Source organism: Chrysemys picta, chromosome 12 (genome assembly GCF_011386835.1).
Source record: "Chrysemys picta bellii isolate R12L10 chromosome 12, ASM1138683v2, whole genome shotgun sequence".
In the NCBI taxonomy this organism is placed as follows: domain Eukaryota; kingdom Metazoa; phylum Chordata; order Testudines; family Emydidae; genus Chrysemys; species Chrysemys picta.
Genome location: NC_088802.1, coordinates 45,079,522 through 45,100,310, shown reverse-complemented (window position 1 = coordinate 45,100,310; position 20,789 = coordinate 45,079,522). Strand labels below are relative to the sequence as shown.

At 41.9% G+C, this 20,789-nt stretch overlaps 1 protein-coding gene across 5 annotated transcripts in view; it reads right to left on the bottom strand.

Annotated features, from left to right (window-relative positions):
* Positions 1-18,466, bottom strand: part of LUC7L3 (LUC7 like 3 pre-mRNA splicing factor) — a 41,725-nt gene extending 23,259 nt beyond the window's left edge. For all 5 annotated transcript variants that reach the window (XR_010591766.1, XM_008163969.4, XM_024101793.3 and 2 more), the window contains exons 1-2: positions 18,040-18,466; positions 654-720 (exon numbers count right to left, since the gene is read on the bottom strand). Coding sequence is in view for 4 of the 5 variants with exons in the window: in XM_008163969.4 (XP_008162191.1) it covers positions 654-720; positions 18,040-18,138 (166 nt within the window). In the remaining variant the exon portion in view is untranslated. The remainder of the gene's footprint in view (positions 1-653; positions 721-18,039) is intronic.
* Positions 18,467-20,789: the final 2,323 nt, after the last annotated feature.

Here is a 20,789-nt window from a genome sequence, read left to right as displayed (position 1 = left end):
AAAGGGGGTTCACACACTCCTTTCCTGTGTACACATAGCCTAATTTTATATTGGTTGTGGGGAAAGGGTTGAGATGGAGCAAGTGTTGTAAAAATCTTCTTCTGCTGTGGTGTGGCCATTACTGGAGATTTACAACCATTGTAGCCCTTTCTGCATGGTCCTCTGCTAATCTCTTGGTGGATGAATAGTCCTTTTGACCCACCCAGGATACCACATCAGCCATCCAAGATCTTCTTTTTCTGCCTTGTGTTTTTCTGCCATCACCTTTTTACTTTCCAGTGCCCATAAACATGCACTGCCTGCTGAACTTCTGAAAATGTACCCTGCAAATTGAATCTCTCTTTTCATAAGATCTGACTAGATTTTGCTGAGTTCCAATAATCTCCAATACTTTTTCGTTGGTTATGCAGTCTATCCATGATATTATATCAACATTGCTATTGCTGAAATCAAGTTACTGGCAGACCGGAAAAAAATAGTTTTACAATGTGTTGACAGAATACACACTAAAGAAAATAAATATCCCATGTCAGAGAAAAGGTCAGTCGTGGAAGCAGGAGGGGGTTATCAGATGACTATCTTAAATTTAATTTTAATGACAGTGAATGAAACACCCCCCCCCCCCCCCACACACACACAAACGGAACACTTACCTAAGTCAGAACGGGTATTTGTAAATAATTCAGCTGGACAAAACCCACAAAGGTAGTATTTACAAACCTGAGAGAGAGAGAAAAATAACTATTTTTCTTCTTATTTGGCACTAGTTTAATCAATCACATCATATGTTCATTCTAAGGTAAAAAGTGAAACTTCCTTCTGTACTTATTTCTGTGCAGTCTACAAAGTTTCTTGGAAGACAGAACGCACAGACGTATGCTACTTGGCTGCAGCAGAGAAAACAACATGCCTTCCTGACTACCCCATGTACTTGGATAAATTCTCTTTTCCATTTCAACACACTGTATTCCTTTATATTATTGTTAAATAGTATCTTCCTTCATCCTTAAATAGCTGTAATAAATAGCCAGTTGACCATACTGGCTACACGCTCTAGACATGCTCTGGCTTGGAGTAGACAGGAGACAGTGGATGTCCTGGGCCTGTGAGGAGAAGAGACTACACAAGCACAGCTACAGCGCAGAAACATAAACGTGGACATCTACGAGCAGATTGCATGGAGGATAAAGAGAGGGTATAAAAGGGACCAGCATCCTTGTCAAGTGAAAGCAGAGGAACTGCGTCAGGTGTATCAAAATGCCAGGGAGGCTGACAGGCAATCTGATATCAGCCTGCAGACCTAATACTTTTACGAAGAACTACATGCCATACTTGGTGGAGACCTCCACACCCCCACAGGCCAACATGGATACCTCTGAGAAGCCCGAGTCACAGGCCCCTGGCATGAATGGCAAAGACGAAGAGGACAGAGAACATGTGACTGGGGAGTTGAGGGGACATGCCTATTCCAGGGGTTCTCAAACTGGGGGTCGGGACCCCTCAGGGGGTTGCGAGGTTATTACATGGGGGATCGCAAGCTGTCAGCCTCCAACCCAAACCCAGTTTTGCCTCCAGCATTTATAATGGTGTTAAATATATAAAAAAGTGTTTTTAATGTATAAGGGGGGGGGGGGTCGCACTCAGAGGCTTGCTGTGTGAAAGGGGTCACCAGTACAAAAGTCTGAGAACCCCTGGCCTATGCTGTGAGCCAGGACCTGTTTGAGGCTCCACCACAGTCCAATCAGTGGAGCACAGGTGAGCCTGATGCAGGGGACAGAATCTCAGGTAAGTGTGTAAATTTATTTCCCATTACAGGGATGGTGCAACCAACTTAACAGGACAGTTAATGACTTTTCATTAATTTACTTGTACTAGAAGAGGTAGCGGTACAACAAAGGAGGTAGCACTTATCTGCTTTTCATTTCTCTGTAGAGTTAGGCAAGGGGGGGTGTCATGAAAAGCAGCTTATTTATACAGACGCTCCCCAAGTTAGATAAACCCAACATACGCAAATCCGGGTTTACGGAAAAAGTTTGTAAGGTAGAAATAGGAGGTTTTCCTTTTCTTTTTTTGGGGGGGGGAGGCGGCGTAATGGTAGGATATACGTTTCCGACTTACGGAAAATTCGAGTTACGCAAGGCGTTCCAGAACCGAACACTTGCGTAAGTCAGGGAGCCTCTGTACAAGGACGTCCACTGAATCCTTCTGAGAGGTCTCAATGGAACTTTCATGGAGGTGCTCTGTAATCCTCTTCCAGAGATTTCTAGGGATGGCAGCCTTATTTCTTCCTCCATAGTACGACATTTTCCCATGCCAGTCAGCGATAACTTTGGCAGGAACTATTGCAGTACCTAGGCTAGCAGCATACAGGACTAGGCGGCTTCAGGATGCCAGCAGCAGCTGTGCTCTCTCTGCCTTTGTTATCCTCAGAAGTGAGGGTATCAGCTAAAATCACCATCCTCTGGAGGTGCCAATATATTCATTTTTGTTGCCCTATACTCAGTTTCAGGCAACTGAGCAATTCCTGACTCATTTCCCTCACCCCTGGTGGGCTATACTCACCACAGCTGCTGTGAGTGGCACTGTGCACAAGCACTCAGAAGCAGAAGTGTCAATAAGCATATTTTGTTGAAAACTGTAGGGAAGCAATGGAAGGGAGTAATGAATATTACATTTCACTTTGCGTTGTGACTATGCGAACATGGTACCTGTTTGTTTTATTTGCACCTGCTGCGGTAGCAGCCTTAAGGGATTTCCCCTTCACACCTGAGACAAGTAAGGAAGAAAAAGAGGAGGAATCGGGATGACATGTTCAATAAGATCCTGCAAGCCAATGCTGCGACAGACCATGAGCAAAAGGTCTGGAGGGTCAACGCAGCAGACAGCCTGGAGAAAGAAAGAGCAGACAGAGAAAGGCCCAAGAGTCCCTGCAGGAAAAGAAGAGTGAGATGCACAGGACATAATGGGGCTTCTCTAGCAGCAAACACAGATAACGCAAACTCTTGTAGAATCTCAGTTCAACAGTCATCGACTCGCCTCCCTTTGCAGTCCATGTAGAACTGCATTAAGGCACCTACCTACACCCTTCCCCCCAACATTCCACGTGGCATCAGGGGGACATTAAGAACAACCACGACTTCACATACAGCAACCATGGCTTTCACAGGTCAGTGTATGTGTAGGTAAAATGTACATGAATATTCTTTCTCCTCATTAAGTTCTGTTCCAGTAATATAGTAGTTTTTAATGTATTTACTTTTAAGTTACACAGATTTTATTTTTTGCATTGGTTTTGTTACTGAATAAAATTCTATTATCTGGAAAACAAGTAATCTTTTAGTTCATAACATATGCTGCAGAGCGCCTAGCAGTTCTGAACCCACTTACTAAACTGTGACAATTCACAGGATCAGTTAACAGTGTAATAATCATAAATGTGCAGGAAACACAGGAAAATGAATAGGTGCACTGATAGTGGTACAGTCAGATGTATAAGCACCACACAATTTCTTACAGGCCCCAAAACAACACAGCAAGGTAGAGCGTAGTACACCAGAATGCATTACTGTGGCTTGCTGTTGAAGTGCTCTTTCAAAGCCTTCCTGAACCACCTAGCTCCTCACCTGAGTTCTTCCAATAGTCCTTTTGTCTGGCTGATCAAACTCAGCAGACAGCCACTCCACCTCTGCCCTCCACCCTGACAGCAACTTTTCCCCTTCGCTTCACAGATATTATGCAGGACACAGTAGGCAGCTATAGCCATTGGGATGTTTTTTCACTGAGATCCAATCTTTGTGAATAAACAACACTAGCGTCCCTTCCATCTACCAAAAATGCAATCAATGTCATTCTGCACCTGCTCAACTGGTAGCTGAATCTTTCCTTGGTGCTGCCAAAGTGGCAGCTGTATGGCTTCATGAGCCAGAGGGTGCAAGGGTGGGTTGGGTTGCCCAGGATCCCTACTGACAGGTAAACAACGACCATAGTAATCTGCTGGTTGGGAAAGGAAGTCCCTGGTTGTAGCTTTCCGAACAGTCCTGTGTTCTTAAAGATGCGAGCATCCCTAACCAGTTAACACTGATGTCGGTGAAACATCCCCAGTGATCCACCAATGCTTGCATAACCAGAGAAAAGTAGCCCTTTCTGTTGATGTACTCTGTGGGGAAGAGGCATGCTATCTATCGCTACACCACACAGTTCAGGAACTCCATTACTGCAAATCCTTCCACTATGTCCTGCACATTGCTGAGAGTCACAGTCCTGCATAGCAGGAGACAATTAATGGTCTTGTACGCTTACATGACAACGGCCCCCATAGTGGCTTTTATAACTCCAAAATGATTTCCCACTGACCAGTAGCAATCCAACACTGCAAGTTTCTACACTACAATCACCATTTGCTTTTCCACTGTCAATGAAGCTCTCATTCTGGTGTCCCTGTCCTGGAGGGCTGGAGCAAACCTGGCACACAGATCCAGGAATGTGGCTTTCCATATGCAAAAGTTCAGCAGCCAATGCTCATCACCCCAAGCCTGCATTTCTATGCAATCCCAACAGTCAGTGTTTGTTTCTCAAGCCCAGAGGTGGAGCTCTATATTGGCAGCGGCTCCGTGAACACCACCGACTTTGAATTGGTCCTCGCTATGCCCCACAGCAATCTGTCATCCAAGAAATCGTCATATTCCACACCAATTTGGTTCTTCTTATGGCTCTGCAAATACCACAGAATTGCACGTCCTATGCGTGCAACGCTTATGACAATAGTGCAGAGCTGTGCAGGCACCATGCTTCTGTCAGAGATGGTGGACAGTGAGAAAGTCTGTGCAGGTCCGTGGGATTTTTTTTAAAAGGTGCAAAAATTATGGGATATAGATGACATTATGAGATGGAGACAGTTGCATGCTGGGAAGTTGACTCCTTGCTCCCACACACCCCTGTGCGGCACATTTCTGTCCCATCCTGCATTGCCAAAACTTCCCAAAAGACAGTGCCAGTAGCAGGTCAAACATTGGGATACCTATCCACGGTTCACCACACTATGCATCGCCACATGCACTCCTGGTAAGCATGTGCAGCACCAACGCAAGGAGCCAAGTGTGCATGCATACAAATGATATACTAAGAGCGGCTTTATGCCGACATAACTTGCGTTGACCAAAGTCTGTAGTGTAGACATGGCTTATATATATGCTTATATAAAGTTATAAATTAACATGTTTTAATGGTTACCAACCAACAAGAATCAACCTTTCTCTAGGAAAATAACTAAAAAGTACAACTGGAAAAAATATTTAAATCAAGATCTCCTCCTTACTAATTTAAGGCACTTTAATCAACCCACCCTGACAAACTCAGCCTTCTTCTTTGTGGTACGTAGATTTTGAGCTGTGGTCAGGGGCACTAATATCTAAAAAGTTACCTAGTTTATTATCCAGTTGTTTTTCCAGGCCTCACAGTAATGCCTTTAAAAACTTTATTTAAAGGTGACCTGCACACAAAAAAAAAAAAAAAAAAAAAAAAAAAGAAGCCTTTTTTACTTTTTAATATTGAAAATTAAGGCTGCAAACATTTTTTCTTCTACATCCTCTGACAAAAGGTGTTAAAAAAAGCTTGCATTTTAGATTGGAAATTCAGCTCGACTAGGCTGGAAAGATTCTATACTCTTGCTCCTTGTATTAAGATACCTGAAAGCCTCCCTTCTCCACGTCTCCCAGCAAAGAAAGACCAATCTTGACTTTCTTGATATTTATAACGTAAAAGACATAAAAACGTTCAGACTCTTTATATATAATAAAGCAGCAAACAAAAAAAATCAAGCTCACTCAAATCCCCCTACCCCCACAAAAAGCCCAAAGGTCACCTTTAAATAATTAGTTCTACACTAGAGATTTTACCTCTACCAAACTGATTGCCAATTAACTTGAAGTAGTTAACACATTTGTAAAGGCTAGTCTGGACATTCTCCAGATATTTGTTCCAGCCTACAAAGGTTGTAGTTTACCTGAGGGGTTAGTCTGGGTATTTGCTAGGGAACAATAGAAAGTAGCCTTTACAATTAAATTACTTTGAATTAATTGAAAGTCAATTAATTAAAGGTAAATAACTAGTGTTTAGATACTACATACATACTATGATTCCCTGCAAAATACTAAAAAGTAACACACTGGACCCTGTTTGCACCCCAAACGTATTTTCCCACTTCAAACTCAGTTTAATAGTTGATTTCTAAAATTCTCCCATTCCTTCTTACAATTTCTGAAGTAATGAGAAAATACTATTCTTTCATTATAAAGTGCATGTCTACTCTGAATAGTGAGTCTAAAAGTGGCATGTTTTTCTCTCAGTGATGCTACAGCAAATTTGCTCAATTACAAGTATGAAGACTTTTATACACTAACTGGCAACCTCAACCTGGGCTATTCAAATCAAACCTGACTTGACTTCTTTCTGGCTTATCCTTCACCACCAGTAACATTTCTTATTGAAAATTAATTAACTCATCTATTAATGTATGAGCCGGATAACAATCCATCTCAGTATTGAGTTTATGAGTATTGGTTCTGTGGTACTAATAATAGTAAAAAGTATTTTTTGATTTCACTAACAAGCAATTAAGAAAGCAGATTTGTTGAGTAAAATGCCATTTTTCTAACCATAATCCTACTTAGTGACAAGAAGAATGTCTTCCTTTGAAGAGAAACAATCAAGGGCAACATTAATCATTAATCCATGCTAATGATGCTCGTTAAAAAAAATAATCCATTAAATTTGTGACTCAACTCCTTCAAGGAGAATTGTATGTCCCCTGCTCTGTTTTACCCGCATTCTGCCATATATTTTATGTTATAGCAGTCTCAGATAATAAATAATAATAATGGAGATATCCATCTCCTAGAACTGGAAGGGACCTTGAAAGGTCATTGAGTCCAGCCCCCTGCCTTCACTAGCAGGACCAAGTACTGATTTTGCCCCAGATCCCTAGGTGGATTGAACTCACAACCCTGGGTTTAGCAAGCCAATGCTCAAACCACTGAGCTATCCCTCCCCCCCCTAAATTAAATGGAGATATCCCATCTCCTAGAACTGGAAGGGACATGTTGTTCATTTTAAGAACACTTTCACTGCAGAATTGACAAAACGCAAAGAAGGTACCACTGTGAGATTTCTAAAGACAGCTATAGCACCCAACCCCAGGTTTAAGAATCTGAAGTGCCTTCCAAAATCTGAGAGGGACGAGGTGTGGAGCACGCTTTCAGACGTCTTAAAGAGCAACACACTGATGCGGAAACTACAGAACCTGAACTACCAAAAAGGAAAATCAATCTTCTGCTGGTGGCATTTGACTCAGATAATGAAAACGAACATGGATCAGTCTGCACTGCTTTGGATTATCATCGAGCAGAACCCATTATCATCAGTATGGACACATATTGGCATGTAAATATCTTGCAACGCTGGCTACAACAGCGCCATGGGAACGCCTGTTCTCACTTTCAGGCGACATTGTAAACAAGAAGCGGGCAGCGTTATCTCCTGCAAATGTAAACAAACTTGTTTGTCTGAGCAATTGGCTGAACAAGAAGTAGGACTGAGTGGCTCTAAAATTTTACATTGTTTTATTTTTGAATGCATTTTTTGTACATAATTCTAAATTTGTAAATTCAACTTCCATGGTAAAGAGATTGCACTACAGTACTTGTATTAGGTGAATTGAAAATACTATTTCTTTTGTTTTTTTACAGGGCAAATACTTCTAATCAAAAAAGAAAGTGAGCACTGCACATTTTGTATTCTGTGTTGTAATTGAAATCAATATATTTGAAAATGTAGAAAACATCCAAAATATTTAAATAAATGATATTCTATTACTGTTTAACAGGGCGATTAATTTTTTTTCATTGCTTGACAGCCCTATATCTAACATGACATATGCTCCCACCTCAATTTGAGAGCTGGGAAAACCTTAGCTCAGATATTAAGGCTATTAAGGCTATTGTGATGCTACTAAACCAACTTTGTTTTTTTTAGCAAAAACTGGGAAGTCAAATACCAGTATTTCCAATGTAAGAACAACCATAACAGCCCCCAAACAATAGTGAAATGGTTTTATATGTCATACAAAATCAATAAAGGGCACAAAGACTTTTATCCTTATCAAACAAGATGAGGAGAAAAGGGAGGTATGATTCTAATACATGTCAAGATTTTTTTTAAAGTAACCTAAAACTCAATTCTATCACACATAAGACAAAGATGCGCTTTGAAAATAACTTTCCAGCTTCCAGCACTGTGAAGTCCTGGGGGGCGAGGGGGGCTTAAAACAAATGGAGTAGGTCTCTATGTGTGCTACAAGTCAATTATACTATTGATGGGTGCCAAATTAGATGGCTTGATCCAGGAGGGTCAGTGTCTTGAAAAGCTGCATGGATAAAGTTGAGCAGGCTTCAGTACAATTAGATGGCACTGTGAAAGAGCAGGCATAACATCTAATCATGCTGGTATCATCTGTGATTTAAAAAACAAAAAACAAAACAAAAACAGAGCCCTATCATTTCAAGCCCACATCTTACATGACAAGGTGTGTAGCTATAACCTATGGGCAAATTTTTCCAAAGCAGGTGACAAAAGCTCAGCAGCTCAAAAATCAGGCTATTTACATAACGAGTGCCTAAATATGGATTTAGTTGCCTATCTTTAAGGACCAACATTTGAAAATTTTAGCTTGTGCTCTGTGGGCTTCCTGGCAGGTAAAACCAAAACCAAGCCTTATCTCCTTTTTAAATATAATATTACAAAAAATTCTTGGCTGTACCTGCGCCAAGGTTGGTAGGGTCAAAATCTTTGTAACACCAGTTGTTGATGCAGTCCAGGTAATTGTTCTTACAGGAGTATCTCTCAAGTATTATTTAAAAAAAAAAATCAAAACTGAAGATCAAGGTCAACTGTTTGTTGTGCTGCTTTCAAGAACAGTAACTCCTCACTTAAAAAGAACCTGTTCTTTTTGCGAATACAGACTAACAGGCTGCTACTCTGAATTCCTCACTTAAAGTCATCCTGGTTAACGTTGTTACGTTGCTGATAAATTAGGGAACATGCTCGTTTAAAGCTGTGCAATGCTCCCTTCTAACGTCATTTGGGAGCCACCTGCTTCATCCACCGTTTGCAGGAGGAGCAGCCCGTTGCAGCTAGTTGGTGGGGGCTTGGAACCAGGATGGACTGGCAACCCCCCCCCCCATCAGCTTCCCGCTCCCCTAAGTTCCCTGTGCAGCAGCTGCCCAGCAGGCTATCAATTGCTGGCAGTTCAGCTGCCCCTCCCCCCACTGCCATGTGCTGCTCCTGCCCTGTGTCCTGGAGCTGCTCCCCAAAACTCCTGCTTGCTGTGCGGGGGGTGGGGGGGAGAGGGGGAGGTGAAGGGAGGAAGAGGGGGCTGTTAGGGTGCCCCCTCCCCCCTGTTCCTGCACCCCGCTTACCCCATCCTCCAATATCCCACCCTCTGACTCCTCCACCTCAACCAAGCTTCACAATCATCATCACTGTGTACCAGTATCAAATTGTTTGTTTAAAACACACACACATATATATATATATATATATATATATATATATATATATATATATATATATATATATATATATACACACACATATACAGTATATCTATATAATATAGTCTTGTCTGGTGAAAAAAAAATTTCCCTGGAACCTAACCCCCTCATTTACATTAATTCTTATGGGGAAATTGGATTCGCTTAACATCGTTTTGCTTAAAGTCGCATTTTTCAGGAACATAACTACAACGTTAAGTGAGAAGTTACTGTACCTAAGAAACCAATGTATTGATATAATGAAAAGGGGGAAAGGTTTATTAAAGAAAACTTAACTTCAAGATTCTAAGTGCTATATTAGTTATGAATGTATGGAAAACTATGAATGAATACCTTGACCACATCCTTTTAAAAATGGCATGCTTGAGAAGCCCTATTTTTTCCCCACAGAAGGGCAAGCAGCCCACTCAGGTAGTCATCCTGAGCTATATGTGACTATATGTAAATGTTCTGACTCCAGTAATAGCATGTGCTCTGTGCTGTACAAAAAGAGAAGTTTTGTATACACACACACACGCACGCACACAAAACAGCAGCTTACTTTCTCTTCCCTGACTTGGGAGAGTGAAAAAAAAGCCATACCTCCCAACCTAGAAAGATTTCAAGAGTTGAAAATGTGACTTGCACTTTTAAAATCAGATGACAGCTCCAAAGCAGGCAATTTTGTTTGTTACACCATGTTATAAATTACCACTAGGAACTGGTATAGAAGAAAAAAATTACTACTTCCATTAGTATAAAGCAAATATTGAACTACACAGATTTTTTCAGCAAGTGGTTTGAGGAACACTTGAGTGAAGAAAAATCATGCAGTATGCCTGAATCAAGGGGCAGGGGGATCTTTTTACAGTCAGACAGCTAACCCCCCCCCCCACACACACACACAAATATTTATATTCTAGTAGCCTCCTTATGAAAAATTTTCATGCACTTAACCAATTGGTTCTTTATCTTTCCCCTCCACAAAGCAAAACTGAGTGCAAGAAAAATTTTAAGTTAGGATAACAGGTACAAAATCTGGTCCTTGATTATCAGAGCTGAGAGAGACTAGAAGCAGGTTCATGCACTTCTAACAGGGACACCAAACAAAACTGTTGTTTCATAAACTTACTAGAACTTTCACCACTAGAGATCTTGAATTAATATATTAACTACTTTTCCCCACAAACAAAGAAAAACCGATAATAGTCCAAGTAAGCATTTCAGTGTTACCCTGAAGTAGAAGAAGCGGATTTATGGCCATTTGTGAACTGTACTTAATTTTTTCTTCCTAGCTATTGATTAGGAGGCTATTATAGTCCAACTCCTGCTCCACTTCTTCTCAGAACGGAACATTTACAGTTTTAACAAAATAGCTTTAGAGAGACACGGTGGGTGAAGTAATCTTTTACAGGATCAACTTCTGTTGGTCAGAGAGACAAGCTTTCGAGCTACACAGAGCTCTTCTTCAGGTCTGGTTCTTCCAAGCTTTTCCCCCCCAAGACAAACATAACTTCAATATCACCTGCGACTGAGTATAAAAGTCAGTGGTTTCCAAACAGGAGTTCACAGACTACCAGAGAGTTGGCTGAACATATGGTGCAATCCCTCCTCATACTGCATTAAAAGAAACTAAAATACATTTCTCCCCAATATTGCTTTTTCACATAAGAAACTGATATAGTTGCCAAAACAGTTTAATTTAATTGCCAGTGGAAGAAGGCTTGGTCCATTCAATCATAAATGGAAGGAGAGTTGGTCCCCAAGTATCTCTATTAAGTTGTGGTATACAGTAGAACTTCATGGTTAAACACCAGAGTTACGAACTGACCGGTCAAAAACACACCTCATTTGGAACTGGAAGTAAGCTACCAGGCATCAGCAAAGAGGAAAAGAAAAGAAAAGAAAAGAAAAGAAAAGAAAAGAAAAGAAAAGAAAAGAAAAGAAAAGAAAAGAAAAGAAAAGAAAAGAAAAGAAAAGAAAAGGCAAATACAGCACAGTACTGTGTTAAATGTAAACTACTAAAAAAATAAAGGGAAAGTTTAAAAAAAGATTTGACAAGGTAAGGAAACTTTCTGTGCTTGTTTCATTTAAATTAAGATGGTTAAAAGCAGCATTTTTCTTCTGCATAGTAAAATTTCAAAGCTGTATGAAGTCAATGTTCAGTTGTAAGCTACTGCACATCTTACTGTTAAGATGATATTATTTTTCTCTTAAGGCAGGGTATTGGAGATTCAAGTCGTCAAAGTCCAAAATTTAATTTTGTTTTAATGATGCCTCTTTAACTAACAGAAGTTAATGTTTATGGGATCAGACTGGATGATCCCAAAAGTCTCTTACAATCATACTATTTGGGTTCCCCTTGCATCACGGCTGGTGCCATGAATGAAGAGTCTAATATCAAAACCAGAGAACTACTTCTTACACTGTATGGTTTTATTACAGATTTAAGACTCTCAACACAATTATAAAGACAGCATGAGGATATTAATCCTTTACAGTACTATATTCTAATGATACTTCCAACACAGAGCAGAAAAAAAGAAACCCTACTCTATAGTAAGCCATTCCAAACGCTATTAATGCTGTGGTTCTTGACCAGTCAAACCTGAGGGTAATCAACTTCTTTTCTGGTCTGCTTGCAAACCTGAATTGTTGATTCACTGGTACATGACTCCATGATCTAGCAACGTGGAGTCATAATGAAAATACCATCAGATTCCCCCTTCAGTCTTTAATTTTAAAACCTCAAATTCTTCTAATTCCCCCCCCCCCACCCCATGCCTATATTTGGTTCATAATTAAACATGAAGGTTTACAGTATTTATTATTTCTTCCACTCTCTGAACTATTACTTTGCCCTCCACTCAGAATTTCCCTTAAATCTTCAGCAACAGACTTTGCTATATGCACCTATTATGCTTATAACCACATAGCAAGAGAGAGATTACACATTGTCTAGTTCTCCTAACAGGTGCTTTTCTTTTTTCATGATATGCAACATCTAACTAGAATAAAAGATAATGAGAACTCTTAGCTATGTTGGGCCATTTTCCTGGAAAACTGAGATATTAGCAATCATTTGCGGTTATGGCACATCGTAGTAACAGTATTTTAAACACAGTTTAGGAAATTCCTTCACTCCAAAAGTTATGCTACAGTGGTTTGTTAGTGACGTATATAATTAGTACTTATTCAATTGTCTTGCAACTTTTTACATTTACAACATGTGAACCTTCTAAAGTCCCCCAATAGAAAGGAAAAGGTCCAATATACTGCTGAATTCTCTCTCACTCTTAGGTCTCACATTTGAATAGACTCTAGAATGGCAGAGTGCCACAAAGAAATACTTAACACATTACATCCAATTATCTCAAACCTGTTCAGAAATCTTAATCCTTGAACATGTCTATGTGGTAGGCAAGCATTACTCTCCATTTTACAGATGAGAAAACGGAGGCACAGAGAAGTAACTCACCCATGGCTCCCACACCAATTCAAGGGCTTGCCTGCACAGAGAAATTAAATTTACTGGCAGAACTATCCCCACATAGACATTTATTCCAGAATAAGAGTGTCCACATGGTGAGTTAAACCACAAAAACTACAGCCATACAATTATACTAGTACAGGTCTGCCAGTAAATTTTCCCATGTAGACAAGTCCTAAATGACAGTGCTCAGAATAAAACCCAGTAACTTGAATGTCTCTACTCGAAACATTAGAAAAAATTCCCTCATATGAGAAAGTGCCATGGGGACCTTAATGTTCATGTAGGTCAGAGGGAATCATTTAAAAGAATCTTCTATAAAATAAAATCCTTAGTAACCCTAGAAAAATCAAAATTCTACAACTCTTGAAAAGAACTCAATACATCTCCCTTTGAAGGACAAAGGAGAGAAGATTAAAATCTGTGGTTTCAAGGGCTCTAAATGCATCAAACCTATTTATATCCTAAAACATCCCTCGTTAGCCACTAAGAAGCAAAATAAATTCAATGTTTATAAGCAGCTAATGCCTTTATCAAAACTATACTAAGTTTTCAGTATACAGAGAATTTTGGGTTCAGTCATTTGAGAAGGCTTGCTCTCTCAGTCACTACTACCCACATTTATTTGGCCATACCGGTCTCCATCCTGACCCCCGAAATTGCTATATTTTCCTTGGAGAACCCAAGAGCACCTCATTAGATGTACAACATTTTATTCACACTTGAGAACCACAGGTTTGAGTATCATTGCTCTAGAGCAGAGGTTCCCAAATTTTTTTTGCTGAGTAAGCCTTAGGAGCTTCGTATCCCATGCGTGCCCCCAGCTCAAGTGAGCGTGACAAGAACTTTACCGTTAAGCAGGTGGTCCTGGAGAGTGAGCCCACCCTAAAGACCTGAAGAACCAGATTTTCTCATTTTATTTCATTTTTTAACACAGAGCTCTACCCAACAGCAGTCAGATCCTTGCACCCCACTGAACCTTGCTGTGCTGCTCCCGAAGACAGGTTCACCAACACCTCTACTCCAGAGGCATGTTTTGTAATCCAGTTCCATAGCCTCACCAGAGAGTAAAAGTTACAAATATACTTTGTATTTTTGGTACCCTGCCTTCATGGGAGGATCTATAGAAATAAAAAATATAGTCTGATTTAATGATTACGTAATGAACACACAGTTAGAACAGAAAGTAGGATTTTATTTAATGCTGACCAGGTTAAGATGAAAATACCTTAATATATTTAAGCTCTCATTGAGTTCATCTTACATACAAAATAAAAAACTGATAGTCTTAAACCTAGAACTAACCTTATCTCCTGCTATTTTGAAATACACATCTACCTCGATATAACACTAATTTGGATATAACGCGGTAAAGCAGTGCTCCGGGGGCGGAGGGTGTGTGCGCGCACTCCGGTGGATCAAAGCAAGTTCAATATAACGCGGTTTCACCTATAACGCGGTAAGATTTTTTGGCTCCCGAGGACAGCATTATATCAAGGTAGAGGTGTATACTATATATGGCAACAGGAATCTCAAAGTTTTACATTACTGTGCACTTTACTCTTGTCAAAGTTAATCAAAGTAAAATCTATAACTGTCTGACAAAAACAAAGAGGTGAAATCTGTCTTTGAAATGTTTAAAGATATGCATGTTTTCCACTGGAGTTTTAAACCAAGATCCAATTACCACACACAATTCAGTTCTTACATTACTTCAAAATAGCTTGAACAAATTACAAAGAAAGACATAAAAATGAGTAACCTCATGAGCACAATGACAGTGTTTAATGTTTTATATTGTAAGTTTTCCCTTTGTTCTGAAGTACTAAAACCCACACACTTTGCAACGTTTTCCAACTCCAGTGAAAACACACCCAATCCAAAATGCTAACAGCAGCCTATGCTTCGGGCATGGTTCTTTTCATCCTCCTCCTACCAAAAACCAAAGTACTTTTGGCAATTACAGGATAATGGTTCTTAAACTTCCAAAAGACAAGAGTACACTATTATCTAATAACAGTTTGATTGTTTTTCAACTAAGCTGGCATGTGACAGAAAAATCAACCTTCTAATAGGAGCCTTGCTTTAACCGTACCTGAACCATGTAGAGATTCTAGACCTACAGAATATTGAGATCCATTGTTGTAAATGTACTGCTCTTGCACTACATAATACCTTTCATTTAGATAGAGTCCAAAGTCTTTATTTATGTTTTTACAATTAGTGAAGTTCATAAATGCAAGAGAATTTGTATGCATTGTTAGGCTATGTCTACACTATGCCGCTTTAGACTGTGCTGCTACAGCCATGCCATTAAGAGGCGCACAGTGTAGCTGCTGTTTGTTGACAGGAGAGAGTTCTCCTGCTGACAAAAAACTTCCACCCCCAAGGAGAGGCGTTAGCTTTGTCAGCAGGAGCTCTCTCACCACTGTTCACATTGGCACTTGTCAGCATAACTTTTGTCTTTTGGTGTGTGTGTGTGTGTGTGTGTGTGCGTTTTTTAACACAACTGAATGACAAAAGTTGTGTCTTTCACTTGTCAGTGTAGATAAAGCCTTAATGCCACATAGCTAAAATTTAAAAATCAAGAAACACAAACTTTAAGGTTTCTACAGCAATGTTAACATTTTCATGTTGCCCAAAGAATATTCAAGTCATTTCCTGATTTTTTTTATTTGAACTGTACAACATTAGACCTGTATTAGCACAGGAAAACTAAAGAACATCCTTGTATTGTAAAAGAAATAAGAGAAATTATATGGGTAGGCAGCTTCCCAGAGGCATAGCTATGTTTCTGATAAGTACACTACAATTGACTGCGAAGCACACACTCCTTTAACTGCACTAATCTGCATTTCAAGGAGTGTTCATTTAATAAATACATTAGTGTGGTGCTTACATGAACTGCACAAATGCTTCTATGAAAGCAAGAAGGAAGCAGATATAATTTAGATAATTTTTTCACATCTTAGCACATTCCCTACCAGAACGGAAAGGGTTCAAACAGCAGTCTGCGAACTTCCCACTGTCCAGGGGAATGGCAGCAGACCCCCCACTGCAAAGAGGATAACTTTATTGTTTAGAGAGCAGCTAAGTAGCAGCTTGAGGGCTGACCTCCAAGTCCTTGTCTATACACGCAAAAGACATGTATGTTTTTCAATAGCATTAATTTAACACAAGTGAAAGTTCCCTTACTTGAATGAACACACACTCACTCTCCATCCCCTCAAAACATGCATAGATATGGTCCAATTTATCTATTTCAAATTTCCAGGATCTAGTAGCACCAGTGCATTCTGAGCACAAAACCAAGGGGAAATTTGAACTGAATGCCTGGCTGAATTACATGTTCAAATAAAATAAGAATTTTATGAAAAGTATGCATATTTCTTGAGTTGTGAATCCTTCCTGTAATACCTACCTCTAGATTTAATGTTTTATACAAGCAATTTGTAAACAGATATAAACTTTTCTAAATCAAAATCAGTTTTCCAAATTTGTTGTTGAGATGTCCTTTTCAACATCTGGTTAGACAATTTTAAAATGGGAACCTGTCATTTCTCAGTCTCTCAATTCAGATGTGACTAAAGAAATTCACAAACACTGCTCCTTTTTCATTTAAACATCTTTTCCCCCCCAGGAAGTTATTAATGTGGGAACACTATGTTTAAACAATTTTATAACCTTAACCTCAGCATCCTCTACCAAGCAAACAATATATCAATTGTTTTGTCTATCAGGGTGTCAGTGTTGTGATCTACCCATTAAATCCTAACCTACAAAAATTGAAAACCCTATCTTAAGCAAAGTTTTGACCTCAAAATGGGAGAAGTATCAGAGACTCCATGAAATCCACTAGGAACTTTGCTATTGATTTTATGGGGAAGGAGCTGACACAGTCGACTGTGACGGGTGACAGTAAAAACTCTAAAGGTAGATACCACTGAGCAAAACAAGAAAGTATCTGGGAGAGGGAAAAAACACCCTCTTCTGAGCAGTTTAGTGCAGGAAATTAACATGTCACAGCCACATATAAAGGCAATACTAAAGTATATTGCTAAATAGTAACAATATTGTAAATGAAAAATTCAGAAGTTCCAAGACACATTTGATTTGTGGAAATAAAACTCTCACATCAGCAAAATCTTCATTTCCAAGGGAGCTCAAGTTCTTCATTATCCTGTGTTCTTTAGCTAGTTAGCATGTCCTCTATACTATTCATCTCCCACCCCATCGCAACCAAACTGCAGTAAGACCTACCCAGAGACTTCCTCCTGCTCAAACTCAGGAACGACCCCTTTAAAAAAAAAAAAAACAACAAAACCCCCTGCAGATTCCAGGCACAGACTTTAAGAAACTTTTCCTTCATCCGAGGCAAAACAACTCTCTCCCGCATAAAGAGCTGAACACAGACCCTCCCATCATCCTTCCTCCCCTCCGACCCCCGCCCCACTCATTTTCCTCAACTAATTAATTCTTTAACGGCACAAATCGCCTCACATAGTTAAGAGAAATCCCTCATGCACCAAGTCCCAAGCAGAGCCACGAGCCAGCTCCCCCACGCCCCCCAATCCTGGTATGAGCAGACCCCTTCCTTTCCAATCCTCCTCAGTCAGGCTACTACGGATCCTCTCCATCCGGCCAGGCTATTCCTCATAGCGGCTCCCGCCTCCCACCCAAGCCTAGCCAGGCCCTCCGTACTTTCCTTCCCAACCTCCCGCCTGCTCCTGGTCTCCAGAGCCATGAAGGGCCCCAGGCCGATCCAGAACCTTGGCCCCAGCCTACTCCTCCCAACCAGCGCCCCACAGAAAGCGCCCCCACCCCAAGTTCCCCCGTCTCTGCGGCCACAGCCCCCTCCCCAGGCTGGCGGAGCCCCTTCGGTCCTCCGCGGCGCGTGTGGGGGACTACGACAAAACCAGGCCTTGGGGGCCGGGAGCGGGGAGGAGGCGGCTCCGTTTCACTCACGCTCTCGTGGTCCCACCGCACGTTGCTGCGCTTCTCATCGGGGGCCAGGTTCCTGTCCCGGCCCATGAGCTCGTCGAGGAGCTGGGCGGCCGATATCATCGTGTCCTGATGCCCGAGTGGCCCCTTGCCAAGCACCACCGCCTTCACCCCCCCGCTCCTTCCCCGACCGACCGACCGCTCGCTCGGGCTGCCGCCGGAGTGACAGAGACAAAATGGCGGCGGCGGCGCCGCGCCTAGCTCTTCCCACAATGCAACGCGCGCCGCCCGCGTTCTCGCTAACAGCCCATGGGGCCTGTCAGGGCCTGGGCCTCTCAGTCACTTAGGCCTCAACCCCGGCCTTGCTCGCTAGCGCGCGGTGCTGCCTTTGTGACGAGAGCCTCGCTGAGGTGTCTCTCTCCCATGCACCCCGATGCTGAGGGAGGAGGCTGGGAGTAAAAGTGCCTCTCTCTGAGCCAGGCCACGGCGTCAGCCATCCCGCTATGGAAAGACACCTCCTCCGCCGTGCAGGCCGGGGCTTTGCGGCGAGAGGGAGGTGTGCTCCAACAGCAAGCTCCTCATAGAGGTTGTTTGTAACCTTGGTGGAGCTAGTCAATGCCAAGCCTTCATCCTCCAGCTGGGAGCGGCTTACCTCAGCTACCTGCATGGAGGTACCACTGCCCGGGCCTTGTCTCCACTCAGGTCTGGTCTACACTAGGAACTTACATCGCCATAGCTACGTCACTCAGGGGTGTAAAAATCCACACCCCAGAGAGGCAGCTGTACTGACCTAACTGCTGTGTAGACCGCGCTAGGTTGACCGCGTTGACCTACCTACCACCTCTTGAGTCTGGTCTATACTACAGAGTTACATCAGCATAACTACATCACTCAGGGGTAAGAAAAGTCCAAACCATGAGCGACATAGTTATACTGTCCTAATCCCCGGTTTAAACAATGCTATGTCAGCGGGAGAGCTTGTCCCGTCAACATCGCTATCGCCTCTCGGGGAGATGGATTTACTACACTGACAGGAGAGCTCTCTCCCATCGGCATAGAGTGTCTTCATTAAAGCGCTACAGTGGCGCAGCTGTGCCAATGCAGCATTGTAAGGCCTGGTCCACACTAACCCCCCACTTCGAAGTAAGGTACGCAAATTCAGCTACGTTAATAACGTAGCTGAATTCAAAGTACCTTAGTTCGAACTTACCGCGGGTCCAGACACGGCAGGAAGGCTCCCCTGTCGATGCCGCGTACTCCTCTCGCCGAGCTGGAGTACCAGCGTCGACGGCGAGCACTTCCGGGATCGATCCCAGAAGATCGATTGCTTACCGCCGGACCCGGAGGTAAGTGTAGACCTACCCTAAGTGTAGACCTGCTCTCAGCGAGGTGAATTACCTATGGTGATGGGAGAACTCCTCCAATCGGCATAAGTAGGTCTGTACTTAAACGCTCCAGCAGTGGTGCAACTGCACTGCTGTAGCATTTTAAGCGTAGACATACCCTCACTCCAGTTAACTGTCTCGCTGTCAAGTCACAGGTGGTTTTGCAGAAAAGGCACAGTCATGCTGTTGAGAGACATTGTGGCACCACCGCAACACAACTAGGCTTGGCACCTCTGAGGTCACAAAAACAGCTGGATTTGGGAAGGGGAGCACAGAACGAGGGGAAGGAGATGGTTCCTGGGAGGGAGTGGGGCCCCCCCCCAGGCAAGAACAACAGCCACCAGAGTGAGGAATGGGTGTTGGGTTGCTGATATCATGAGCTCTTTTTTCTGCTCTCAGCAGATTGTTGGTCTGGTAGAAAACAGAAGTTGTGGCTTAAGGGCTCCTGCTGGGGAGTCAGCGGAGCAGCCTGGCGGGAGGAGGAGCAGCATTAGCACCATGGAGGAGGAGGAAGATGCAGCAGCAGCCTGAGAGGTGACTCAGATGACAAAACCCAGGAGGACTTACAGATTTCCTGGGACACTATCTTAAAAAAAGGGATGATCCTGGGAAATCCTGAACAGGTAGCAACCCTAAACAGAACACAGTGGAGAGAGGTGGCACTGCAGAACAATGAGCTGCCATGGCCTCATGAGAGGCCACAGTGACATGGCACAGCATTGAGAGATGTCACTGACTTCAGATACCATTGTGTCTTAGACACATCCATCCCTATGATGTTGATTATTTATAATTATTACATTGATTATTGAGCATTAATAATATGTTCATTGCTGCATCAACGCATCTGTCCTGATCAATGGTTAAAATAGATCAAATCAGGAAGGAGGTGCTTTCATCACCACAACCAAGGAGGAAGGGGGAAGATATGGAGGGAGTGCAGTGTACAAAAATCAGGGGGGAGGAAGAGATGCTCCTCTCTAGTTTTAGGAAAGGAGAGGGAGTTGTGTTGTCCTCCACTTCTTCTTTCTTTAACCCCTGGTCCTGACCCTGCCCTCAGAGCCACATTAATGCTGCCTTGTCCAATAGGAGAATTGGGGCCATAGTGTCTTTGGAAAAACTCACCAGTAACTTTACTCATGTAAACTATCTCATTGATTACAGAGGCCTGGCATAACTCTACAAATGTTGGACTGTGTCAGGTATTGTAAGTCCTAGAGTGTAATAGAAATTTGCTCAGATATTTTTTAAATCATTTTTTGTTTTGTTTTGCTTTCAAAATTCCTTTGTAGTGTTTGCCATCCAAACATTGCAGCCTGATGCTAATGCATGAGAACCAAAAAATTACACTAAGAAACAAGTAAAAAATGACTGTAGTCTATTTTAATG